The 13,795-nt window shown below is 40.2% G+C and overlaps 1 protein-coding gene across 1 annotated transcript in view; it reads right to left on the minus strand.

Moving 5' to 3' along the window:
* Positions 1–13,795, minus strand: part of LOC110500599 (phospholipid-transporting ATPase ABCA1) — a 279,746-nt gene that overhangs the window by 201,557 nt on the left and 64,394 nt on the right. Inside the window, exons 12-13 of the mRNA XM_090214665.1 lie at positions 10,162–10,367; positions 9,000–9,176 (exon numbers count right to left, since the gene is read on the minus strand). Coding sequence (XP_090070791.1) covers positions 9,000–9,176; positions 10,162–10,367 — 383 coding nt within the window. The remainder of the gene's footprint in view (positions 1–8,999; positions 9,177–10,161; positions 10,368–13,795) is intronic.

Genomic DNA, 13,795 nt, shown 5'->3' on the forward strand with positions numbered 1-13,795 from the left:
TTGAACAGATACGCCATTAAATTGCACGTGGCAAGTTCGATAACACAGAAGAGTGACATAAAGTACATTTAAGCTACCGAGCAACAGCCTAACACAATGGTAAATCTAAGCCTAAATGCAGGTCAGTAGCGCTGTAGGTTCAGGGGTGTCAGAAATATTTAGCTATTTTCACAGCACAATTATCGTCCCACTTGCTGTCGTTAGCACGACAGCCTGGGTTTTGATGAAGGAAAAAGCTGTGGGTGGGTCGAGGCGGAGCCTCTTACTGGCGAATCAGAACATGCTCCGTGGCGAAATATGTGGTTTCTTCAAGTTGTGTATTTACCGTATTTTATTGAATAGCTTGGAATCAACTCCAATTCCAATGTAAGTTTGTTAAATGGCAGACACAAAATAACAAACTGTAGACCTATCTTTGCTAAATACATTAATTTGAACCCATTTGCAGTCCACATTGCTATAAGTAATTTCATGGTTTCAATAGCATTCACACTGATATAGAGGTTAGGCTTTCTGTAAATTACATTATGGCTGGGCATGGACATGCCAAACATTGTCAATAAGCAATATTAAATTCATTATTGATAAGGCCTAAAAAGAGAACAAATAATTCTAATCAAATTTTAACAAAACAAAAACTTGTTTTAAATACATTTACAAGCACCATAATTTCTCCCCATGGGCATATAACATTAAAACAACGCAGACTATGGAAGGTTTTTACACACATCCAAACTTGATTTTAATGGAGGGAAATTACAATTGCAGTGCCATGCTCAATAAATTAGCATGATAGTGTAAATTGAGATAATCAACATCATGCCTGATTCGATTTGTTATTGGTGTTCCAAAGAACAAAACACAATCACTTTACAAATCAAGTATCTTTAAGATCTAGTATAAAAAAAAACGATTGTGCACCTCTTTAAAATAATATTTGTTTTCTCTGTACTTCTCCTTAAACAATATTGCGTTATTATATATTTAAACGGCTCTGTTCCTGTAATGTGTACTTCTCCTTAAACAAATTACATTACTATACACTACCGGTCAAAATAACTATTTCAAGGGTTTCTTTATTTTGACATATGGAATCATGTAGTTACCAAAAAAGTGTTGAACAAATCTAAATATATTTTAAAAATTAAGAAAAACCCTTGAATGAGTAGGTGTTCTAAAACTTTTGACCAGGAGTGTACATTTCCTGTAATGCGTTTACACCAACACGGATGTGTGTTGATCAATCTTCAGGCAAAGTTTCTCTAATTTGGGCCTCCCGGGTGGCACAGTGGTGTAGGGCTGTGCCACCAGAGACTCTGGGTTCGCGCCCAGGCTCTGTCGCAGCCGGCCGCGACCGGGAGGTCCATGGCTTCCGGGTTGGATGCGTGCTGTGTTAAGAAGCAGTGCGGCTTGGTTGGGTTGGAGGACGCATGGCTTTCGACCTTCGTCTCTCCCGAGCCCATACGGGGGTTGTAGCGATGAGACAAGATCGTAACTACAATTGGATACCACGAAATTGGAGAGAAAAGAGGGTAAAAATAAAAAACATAAAAGTTTCTCTAATTTGCCAAGTAATCTTCTAGTTTATTACTGTGCACACTAACTATGACTATCAGAAAACAATATACTGTATAAAAGCTCAAGGACAATCAATGTTAGCTAACAACTGGTCTCTGTTACCCCACACCAGTTTAGTTTAGTAATGAAGTGATATTGTGCTTTGACATTTGAAACCTTGCTTCTTTGTTGTCTACATTTTCAGAACTGACCTTAACCATGACACTTATGATTGCGCATGGGACCAAGAGCAGGACAAAGTTCTTGGTGAACCAGGCAACCCAAAAGGTACCATTATGAGCTCCTTGAGCCTTCTCCAGGATGAGGCCCTTGATGGTCATGCAGACGGTGTACATGAACGGCAGCACTAGGAACATGGGAAACATGTTTCCATTACTCTGGATGAAGCTGGTGGGTGCAAAGGGAAGGCAAGGGAGGCAATCAAAGAGGTCAGGAAACAGCGAAGCTGGGAATATCGACAAACCCAGGCTTTGATAAGGGAAGGCAATGAATGCAGCCAGATGGGAGCTAATGCATTATTTATTGATAATCTGTTGTATAAGCCCCATTCCTTATGTAAAGACAGAACTCTCACAATCAGGCTTTCAGAGATGGGTTGAACGGGGCATTTTGCACCATTAACAAAAACAAAATCAATCTTCTAGCGCAATCTCATCCTTTGTCTTCAAATCCATGCGTATCTAGAAATCAGCTTGATTGAATGTTCTAGTATTTCACACGTTGTTAGCTCGTCTTACTTTCATAGCTAAGCATGATAATGTACTGAACAGGGAGCCTTGGCAACCATTATTATATTGTTAAAATGTCCTTTTTAGTAATTTTAATAAATTCAACACAGTTTTTGATAACACTTTGTCTGAACACTCCTCCTTTTTCATCCGTTGAACTGACCGTTGCCCCTTAGAAGAAGGAGAGAGAAAATAAGTTGTCTATGTGGTAAATGTCATTGTCCCAATGGATGATCCATTAGAATAGACACACTCTAGGGTTTTTTTAATCAAGGGTCCAACGGGTTTATAGGTCCAGCTATATTTTTTACATTGGGCTAACCTTCATAAACCTTGAGCGTCAGCTCTATCCAACCAGTTAGAACCGTCCGTCATGCTCAGGATGATGGATCATTTGATGTTACAATACAACAAGATGATATTAAACAAGCTTCATAATGTCACCAAAATGCCATGTCAATATATTGTACGCCACCAATATAATAGTGCTTCTGTTTCTCAGTGAAGAAGATATATCAAATGAACTGAGCATTTGAAAATGTGTAGATTTCACATATCAATAATGCTTACCGACCATAAATACAATCCTTAGAACGCCAATGAAGCAGCAGTTTATCACTGTTAGGCAGACAGAACAAAGGGACTATGCCATAATAGGCAAAACGATATCCCACTTTCAAGCCATTGAACATGAATAGTTAATCAAAGTACATTTCCAGGGCATTTACATTGGGCTAATTTCTCTGCAAACTTTTGAGTGAGTGATTTGTTAAATGGATTTTGAAGTTTGTTAAAGGCCAAATGAGTTATGGTGTACCATGTCCTCTACCTCCCAATGTAGAGACAGCTGTTGTGCCCAATGGGACTGAGAGAAAATGCAGTAATGCGAGTGCTTGAATGGGAGAGCCTGTTCTTTGAGGTCACTGCCTGTTCTCTTGTGGAATATATCACTTTCACAGGAAGCTTTGTAATCCACAAGATGCGACGACACCAATTTGAATAAAAATATTAATGTCATCACTTTCTCAGGTCTGCTTACGAGCTTAAGTAAGTTTTAAGAACCTAAAAGATTTCATACAATGTCATCTTGCCTCAGCTAACAGTTGCATCAGATTGAATAGTAATAATTTTATTACATAGTCCTGGTTCTATCGTAATATTTCTTTAATGGGGCAATCTGGAATTGAAACAACACCAAAGTGTTAAAAAAATGGATGTACCAATCCCAGATTGCCCCTTTAATGGCGTCCAGTCTGCGACCATTAACTCCTTGTCGACTCGTCACAGACTAGTCACTCTAGAGTAGATCAGTCATGCATACCACGTTTGACATTGACAACCTTACCACCAGATGCTCCTGAATAATACATTGCTGATCGATTTGAGGGTGCTTAAGTAATACAAGTCCTACTAGGTGCATGTTACAGGGCTCGAGTTACATCGCAGCCGTGACCTAATTTAAGGAGAGTCAAGAGACTTGGGGTTTTAGTAAATCAAGTGATATGGGGAGCAGAGAAGCCCCAGAGAATTGAGTAATTATGTTAAATATGTCCTCACCATATTTCTAGCAAATTTACTAGGTTGGGGGTGGTCAAATCTGCCCATAATTAGTGGGAATGTTTCAGAGATAATTTAGACTGCCGCTGCAAACATTTATGGTGGTGATTCTCAAACATTTATTCAAAGTATCTTCTATATAAAACAAAATGTTGTATTTTTGTTATTTTGCATGTAGGCACAAAAGGGCAATATCATTGTTCTTAACTGACTTGCCTAGTTAAATAAAGGAAACATTTATGTTGATCTGTCACTTGCATTGCAGATAATACATACATTTTCATGTTTGCATGGAGTCACAATACTTATTTCCTATGCCTGTTTTGTATACACTAATTTCAAAAGCCTCATGGGAACCTGTCCTGTGCAATACCAACAAATGTACATGCTATTGTAATTAAGTTCTGATTCAATACTATCAAGTTGGCATTGTTATACAACTATTGATATGGAACAGGATTGAGTTACAAACAGATTCTCTGATTCGAACTGCCATTTTATCTCGCCCCTAAAGACCGAGTAGCACGAGTTCTTATCCTCAGCCTTCATCTCATGGTTGGCGTGTGAATGCGACAAAAGCATTGAGCTAATGCAGTTTGTTTATCTCCAATTCAAAATGTAAAAGAGCCCGCTCTTGTTGAAGGACTAACTTTACCTTGTACTGTAAATAGGTACTGAAGTGGGAGAGAGAGACAATGAGGAAGGCTTGAGGGTAAACCTGGAAACAGTGGTATCCATGGGTCTCACAGGGTCAATAGGTCATTCCCTGTCAGATAATATACTATAGGAATCCGTAAGAGAAAGAAACCTCAACATAATTTGTCAACGTATTGTGAAGAGGAATTTACGTTTGAAATACACTAAATTTGTAAAAACATCTTTAATGTAGACTGTTGTTTGGAGGGTGAAATTTCAACCACAGGATTAAGTCCTCATGTTGATTCTGCTTTTAGATGGCTGAAGGCATAGTGATAACACATAGGGAATTTAGCTTTTTGTGGGTGAAAATAGGTTGCAATGTTATTGATCAACGTCTCAACCAAATATTACCCAATTGGCGTGGTGTGCCCAGTGGGAATGTATTATTTCCTGAATAAGAGTATCCTTGAGAAAGAGTTGCAATGATTGAAGTGCCAAGCTTGATGTTAAAAGGAAAGTGCAAGGCTGGTCTTTTATAACACGGCAAATGGAACAATACATTGTAAATCAAAGAAATATTGCAAGTACTGTTCATAAAAGCATTTTTGGGCTGCCATTTGTATCTAAAATATGCAGGTAAAGTGAAAGTGTGTTATTATCAATTTAAAGGGCATTACACAAAATACAGATTTGATAAGGGACTTTACATACAGCTATGAGAAACTGCCAGAGGTTACATTGAACTTCAGACATATACAATTTATAACATTAATCCATATATTGCATTTGCTTCGCTCTGCCTAGGTGAAGTGCACAACATTAAATTGTTAATGGGTTGTCTAAAAATTATTGGAGAATTCTCTGCTTTTTAAATTACATTTTAAAGTCAGATTAGGCTTTTTGGTATTTTTCTAAACTAAAAAGTGTTTACAGCAGATTACAAACAGGAACATCTGGATGCACAATGCAGCTCTTCCCACTTTTCCCCATTTCCAGATCACAATAATTACCCTGAAAGGTCCTGTCTGTCATGCTTCCCTGCATCTTCCCTTTTTCTGCAATTCCTCTCTCAATTATTCATGAATGAAATAACAGTTTTCAAGGGTTAATAATTTACGGAAATGCCCAAATGGCTAAGCAAGCGAAAGAGTAAATGGCGGAGGGACCGGGGGGTATTGCAGTGTTTTATGGGCCCCATTCATTTTCAGTGATTATTAGTCCTATGTTTCACGGAGGCATTAGGATATAAGTGCTTTGATTGTCTCATTTGAGCTCGTTTGCAACATTCGCTGGAAAATAATGAACAGGAAATGGATGCTTTTCACTGTGCCGTGAGGGGACCATTCTTAAAAATACAGGCCTACAGCAAAGCACAATGGATACTGTATGTGTGAGTCGCCCTCTCTCCCATAATCATCACAGGATAAAGGAAGCTCCTCTCCTTTTTTATAATGTGCACAACAACTGCAAATAACTAATACATGTTCTATTTTCTTTGATCGTGTTAGCTATATAATACCTTGTTCATAGTAAAGGCTTAGTAGGCTATATATTTCATTTGTGGAAGAGACATCAGCTATACAATGAAACAAGCTGATTATCGGCTAAGAAAATACATGTTTTTCATGAAGATCCAATTGCTAGTCCAGATGTTGATGCCAAATCAATAAAGACATTACCAACTATGCCAATGTGCAGAAAGACTAGCACTGATCTTGTCTTTATGTTTCCAAGGCAACCATATCGAGTAACTCGCCATAATTAAAAAGAACACCACATTTCTAACCAGACCTGGGTTCAAAAAGGATTGGATATGAATACTTTGAGCTTGATTGAGTGCCAGGTGGGAAGGGTTGGGACTTATGCAACTAATTCAGGGGTTGCTTTGCATCGGGCTAGGTCGATAAAGCACAGATAAAGTATTTAACAGAAAGTGAATACTATTTGGTACCCAGGTCTGATATACAACTGTACCATACTCATGCTTTCCGTAGCCGATGTGAGCAAGACCTTTAAACAGGTCAACAAGCCGCGGGGCCAGATGGATTACCAGGACGTGCCCTCAAAGCATGCGCAGACTAACTGACAAGTGTCTTCACCGACATTTTCAACCTCTCCCTGGCCGAGTCTGTTACACCCTCACATTTCAAACAGAACAACATAGTTCCTGTGCCCAAGAAAGCGAAGGTAACCTGCCTAAATGATTACCGCCCGTAGCACTCACCACTCACGCCCCGTAGCCATGAAGTACTTTGAAAGGCTGGTCATGGCTCACATCAACACCATCATGCCAGAAACCCTAGACCCTCTCCAATTCGCATACCACCCCAACAGATACACAGATGATGCAATCTTAATCGCACTCCACCCTGCTCTTTCCCACGTGGACAAAAGGAACACCTATGTGAGAATTCTGTTCAATGACTAAAGCACAGCGTTCAACACCATAGTGTCCACAAAGCTCATCATTAAGCTAAGGACCCTGGGACTAAACACCTCCCTCTGCAACTGGATCCTTACCACCTGACGTGCCGCCCCCAGGTGGTAAGGGTAGGCAACAGCACATCTGCAACGCTGATCCCCAACCCCTCAGGGTTGGGGATCAGCCCCACATCACCAACGAATTATCATGGCCCAAACACACCAAGACAGTTGTGAAGAGGGCACGACAAAGCCTATTCCCCCGCAGGAGACTGAAAGATTTGGCATGGGTCCCCAAATCCTCTAAAAGCTGCACCGTAGAGAGCATCCTGACCGGTTGCTTCACCGCCTGGTATGGCAACTGTTCGGCATCTGACCGTATGGTGCTACACAGAGTAGTGCGTACGACCAGTACATCACTGGGGCCAAGCTTCCTGACATCCAGGACCTCTATACCAGGCGGTGTCAGAGGAAGCCCCCCAAAATTGTCAAAGACTCGTCATCCAAGTCATAGATGGTTCTCTCTGCTACCGCACTGCAAGCAGTACCCTTTTGCCAAATCTAGGACCAAAAGGCTCCTTAACAGCTTCTACTCCCAAGCCATTAAACTGCTGAAAAACTAATCAAATGCCCACCCTGCTTGTTTTACACTCCTGCTACTCGCTGTTTATTATCTGTGCAAAGTCACTTTACAAATCACCTAGTTTAACTTGTACCCCAGCACACTGAGTCAGTACCGGTACCCCCTGTATATTGCCTCGTTATTGTTATGTACATTTCTTGTGTTACTTTTTGATTGATTAGATATTTTTTTACTTTCGTTTATTTTATTAATATTTTATTAACTATATTTCTTGAACTGCACTGTTGGTTAAGGACTTGTAAGTAAGAATTTCACGGTAAGGTCTATAGCTGCTGTATTCGTCGCGTGTGACAAATACAATTTGATTCGATTTTTGACCTCTTGACTCTTGTCACCACTCCCTCTAGCCCTGGTCCTAATACTGCATGTCTGTATCATAGTAAGGCTACTGTACATTCCAATGAAGGTTGTTATGCAATATGCTCTGATGCCGTATAGAGTATTTAAAATAAAAATTAATCAGGGACAGTGACTTCCAACGGGGGAAATATGTGTCTGTCTCCTGAAACATTATGGCTTTGTTGCAAATGGCCCATATGTCTCCGGTCAAAAGTAGTGCACTATATAGGGAATAGGGTGGCATTTGGGACCTACTTTGTTGCACTAGTGGACTTTGATCTCCTTTGAAATGATCTGTCCCCCGATGACATCATTGAGCTCTGAGTATATTATTGGAAATGATAAAGCCGTGTAGATTGGAGTAATTTCCCTGCCTCTGAGGAAATCTTAACTGCCTAAGATTGAGCGCTATAGTGCAGTCTATCTCCCTTGGCGGAATACACCTATCCATTGTGCTTTAGAACAGTAACGCTGATGAATACCTGATTCACACAGAATACAATGGTCCCTATCAATCTCTACATATGATGGACTTTGTGTGTGGTTTCATGAGGGAATTGGGTAGTTTCTTAAGGAGGAAATGTGATATTGAATGAAAGGGAGGGAACATAAGAATGTAGCCTGAATAATTTAAAGATACATCAAGCATTCAGGTCTCCAATGCTCAGGACATGGTCTGCATGTGGTTGGACTAAATCAATAGCTGAGATTTCTTTAGCTCTGTCTTGTTGTATCTCCATCTTGCAACAAGTTTGTTTTCCCCCAGCTTTGACACAATTCATAATTAAAAAACTCATGAAGGGCATCAAACTTTCAAGTTTGAATTTGAATATTAACACTTCTCTCCTCTCTCTCTACCTCCCAGAGTTGTGGATGCAGCAGACAGCAGTATCCAGGGACGGAAGACAACATGAGAGATAGCTTTGGAAGAGTTTCCACAGGGAAATTTGTGCGGGCTAAGTGACAGATAAGCCCATTACTCTAGCCTGTGGTAGCGGTGAGTGGCAAGTCCCCAAGTGAGTAGATTTTTATTGCGGTAATGCCTTCTTCCCTCTCTAATCACGGGACAGACAGATAACAGCTTTTGTACTCACACATCGTCCACATAGCAGGGATATGGCATTTGCTGGGCAAACACGCCGAGCGGCTGGGATTTGTTTGTGTGTGCCCGTATTATGCCATGGTCCATCATGTCCTGCAGATAAGCGAAGCCTCCCCATATATAGCGCAGGTCGTTAAAGGAGTTGCTACGGGCCCCAGGAGACCATCCCCTTTAAATTGAAAGGACACACATAACACAACGATCATTGTCGAAGGCTGTTTACACAGGGAACCCAATTTTGATATTTTTGACCAATCAAATCAGCTCTGAACAAGAGCTGATGTGAAAATATCTGTGATTGGTCAAAAGACCAATTAGTGGAAAAATTATCAGAATTGGGCTTCCGTGTAAATGTAGCCTAAGAGAAAGCTGGGTTTGAAAACATCATGGATGAAACAGTCAAACGTTACACTAATATTTATGTCATGGGTCATGACATTTGTCCCATGAGTAACATGGAATCATATATTTTTTGGCACTGCATGCTTATTATAAATCGCCTGAGACATAGGACAGAAACTATGCAATAAAATGTCTGTTTTGCTTCAGATACTACTACAATTGTCTGGTAAAAGTTGACATGTCAGTTGAAAAAATTGGCTAAGCAACATGAGGGCCTGTATCCATAATGTGTCTCAGCAACATCACAGCCTGTATTCATAATGTGTTTTAGCAACATCAGGGCCTGTATTCAAAATGTGACTCAGAGTAGGAGCGCTGCTCTACACTCTTAGAAAAAAGGGTTTCAAAAGGGTTATTCGGCTGTCCCCATAGGAGAACCCGTTTTGGTTCTAGGTAAAAACCCATTTTTGTTTCCAGGTATAACCGTTTTTGGTTCCATGTAGAATCCTCTGTGGAAAGGGTTTTATATGAAACCCAAAAGGGTTCTACTTGGAACTAACAAGGGTTATTCAAAGGGTTCTCCTATGGAGACAGTTGAAGAACCCTTTTAGGTTCTAGATAGCACCTTTTTTCAAAGAGTGTAGCATCACTTTAGCCTTTAGATCCCATTGAATTACATTCTAGGGACATGGGGGACCTGATCCTGGATCAGCTCTCCTCTAAGATGCTTTATGAATACGGGCCATGTTGTCCAATGTTTTTTCATTGCACTAAAACATGGTGAGGGCGCAAAGGCTGTGCACTGGGCCTACCTTTCTTTGATCTTATTCGTACGCTCCCCCTTATCAATGTCCATGCGGATCTTGTACTTGACGTAAGGAGGGGGGTGGCTGGCGGCAGGGTTGAGGTCTTCGAAAACGATACCAGCCCAGTACCTATTGCTCTCTAGTAGCTCCAACGCTCTAGTCATGAGATGTCTCTCGCTGTCGGCAGCCTCAAACTTATCCAGGTTCAAGCACTGTAACATGAAAAGACAAGAAAGAGAGAAAATTAGTGTAATTCTTTACAAACTGCTAGGGGTCTTACTAAAACAAGAATATGATGTTAATATAAGATTAGAGATGAGAGTTGTTTAAAAAAAATATATATCAGGATACTGGGAATTTCACTTTGGAAACACCATTTCTTAAAAGTTCCCAACCAATGGCGAAGGTGCATAAAGATGGAGGAATTCAGATATCACATCATTGTTTTTAGAGCTCACCGTTGTTCTTAAACTACAGCACGCACCATTGTTCAATGTGCCAGTAAATCAGCACAATCTACTTTTTCGTTTTTATTTTTTTTGGGGTGGTGATCATGTATACTGTCCTAATGCCGATACAAAAAAAAAGAGTAACGGAAAGCAAATGTAAGATACAGCGAACTGAACAAACAGGCATCTTTATCCACTATGGCCATTCCAGCCCTGCATGTTTCGTAGATATTACACAGAAAGAACATGTCCAAAACCACTATACCCACTCTCGGCATCTACCATCTTGCCAACAACACTGAATGCTGGAGACTTCAAGGCCATTGATGCCAGTTGTAATGTCAAAGACATGATGAAACTTCTTTGCACTCAATGGAGTCCCATTACCTTTAGAAAGGAATCTCAAATCGACCGCTGTTGGGGAGTAGTGAATGCTTGTAATTCAACAAGTAATTCAACTACATTTTCCAGTAGGTTGCTGGTAGTTGAACTAAATTAATATCTTGGTAGTGTTTTCAGTACAGTGGGGCAAAAAAGTATTTAGTCAGCCACCAATTGTGCAAGTTCTCCCACTTAAAAAGATGCGAGAGGCCTGTACTTTTCATCATAGGTACACTTCAATTATGACAGACAAAATGAGAAGAAAAATCTAGAAAATCACATTGTAGGATTTTTAAGGAATTTATTTGCAAATTATGGTGGAAAATAAGTATTTGGTCACCTACAAACAAGCAAGATTTCTGGCTCTCACAGACCTGTAACTTCTTCTTTAAGAGGCTCCTCTGTCCTCCACTCGTTACCTGTATTAATGGCACCTGTTTGAACTTGTTATCAGTATAAAAGACACCTGTACACAACCTCAAACAGTCACACTCCAAACTCCACTATGGCCAAGACCAAAGAGCTGTCAAAGGACACCAGAAACAAAATTGTAGACCTGCACCAGGCTGGGAAGACTGAATCTGCAATAGGTAAGCAGCTTGGTTTGAATAAATCAACTGTGGGAGCAATTATTAGGAAATGGAAGACATACAAGACCACTGATAATCTCCCTCGATCTGGGGCTCCACGCAAGATCTCACCCCGTGGGGTCAAAACGATCACAAGAACGGTGAGCAAAAATCCCAGAACCACACGGAGGGACCTAGTGAATGACCTGCAGAGAGCTGGGACCAAAGTAACAAAGCCTACCATCAGTAACCCACTACACCGCCAGGGACTCAAATCCTGCAGTGCCAGACTTGTCCCCCTGCTTAAGCCAGTAGATGTCCAGGCCCGTCTGAAGTTTGCTAGAGAGCATTTGGATGATCCAGAAGAAGATTGGGAGAATGTCATATGGAGGACAAAGAATGCTGAGTTGCATCCAAAGAACATCATACCTACTGTGAAGCATGGGGGTGGAAACATCATGCTTTGGGGCTGTTTTTCTGCAAAGGGACCAGGATGACTGATCCGTGTAAAGGAAATAATGAATGGGGCCATGTATCGTGAGATTTTGAGTGAAATCCTTCTATCAGCAAGGGCATTGAAGATGAAACGTGGCTGGGTCTTTCAGCATGACAATGATCCCAAACACACCGCCCGGGCAACGAAGGAGTGGCTTCGTAAGAAGCATTTCAAGGTCCTGGAGTGGCTTAGCCAGTCTCCTGATCTCAACCCCATAGAAAATCCTTGGAGGGAGTTGAAAGTCCGTGTTGCCCAGCAACAGCCCCAAAACATCACTGCTCTAGAGGAGATCTGCATGGAGGAATGGGCCAAAATACCAGCAACAGTGTGTGAAAACCTTGTGAAGACTTACAGAAAACGTTTGACCTCTGTCATTGACAACAAAGGGTATATAACAAAGTATTGAGATAACCTTTTGTAGGTGACCAAATACTTATTTTCCACCATCATTTGCAAATAAATTCATAAAAAATCCTACAATGTGATTTTCTGGATTTTTTTTGTCATAGTTGAAGTGTACCTATGATGAAAATTACAGGCCTCTCATCTTTTTAAGTGGGAGAACTTGCACAATTGGTGACTGACTAAATACTTTTTTGCCCCACTGTAGTTAAAAACGTTGTTTTTTTGCCATATAGCGGTGTAGCTAACTACTGGAACTACACACTCATTTTTTGGCTAAAATAAAATAAAATACGGGTGAAGTATGCAAGAATTCCCTTTCTTTTTCGGTATCACACCAAATTCTCACTTGAAACATGTTTTTTGTATTTAATAGGCTAAATGACACATTCTGTTAACATCTGACTCCTGTTAACATCTGAAATCTGACTCCTGTTAACATCTGACTTTGTTAACATCTGATTCCTGTTAACATCTGACATCTGACTCCTGTTAACATCTGACTCCTGTTAACATCTGACATCTGACTCCTGTTAACATCTGACTTTGTTAACATCTGATTCCTGTTAACATCTGACACCTGACTCCTGTTAACATCTGACTTTGTTAACATCTGATTCCTGTTAACATCTGACTCCTGTTAACATCTGACATCTGACTCCTGTTAACATCTGACTTTGTTAACATCTGATTCCTGTTAACATCTGACTTTGTTAACATCTGATTCCTGTTAACATCTGACATCTGACTCCTGTTAACATCTGCCTCCTGTTAACATCTGACTCTAGTGTGATGTGTTCTTGCAATTTGTAGTCTGACATTTCAGATTCAGATATGATCATTTTCAGTATCTTGGATGTAGTGAACTACTTTTTCAAAGTAGCTTCAGTTAAGTAAACTATTATTTTATTAAGAGTAGCTTAACTTCTGTGATGTAATTGGTAGTTTGGTAAACTATAATTTCAGAGTAGCTTCCCCAACACTGCAATTGGTACTCACCTCACTTCAACTCACCAATATGTATCTGCTTTCAGAGCAACAATACTCAACTACATCCAACATCAGAGTACCTTGGGTAGATTGTTGTACATAATGTTTAAAATGACATGATTTGTAATTCTGATCAATGCTCTCAGGGTAGACTGCTAACTTATTGTAAACCTGATTTGAGTGTGTAGATCTCAAGTTCGAGCCTCTGCATATAAAGGTTGGCTCTTCTGCACTATCATACACAATATTTTGTATCCTACACAGACAGTAAGATTTAGATTTAAACATGATCGTATCATATTGGCATAAATGCTCCTCACAATTTGTTTTCAACATTTATAGTGTAGCCTTTC

This window comes from Oncorhynchus mykiss, chromosome 21 (genome assembly GCF_057628025.1).
Source record: "Oncorhynchus mykiss isolate SJ-2025 chromosome 21, ASM5762802v1, whole genome shotgun sequence".
NCBI lineage: Eukaryota > Metazoa > Chordata > Actinopteri > Salmoniformes > Salmonidae > Oncorhynchus > Oncorhynchus mykiss.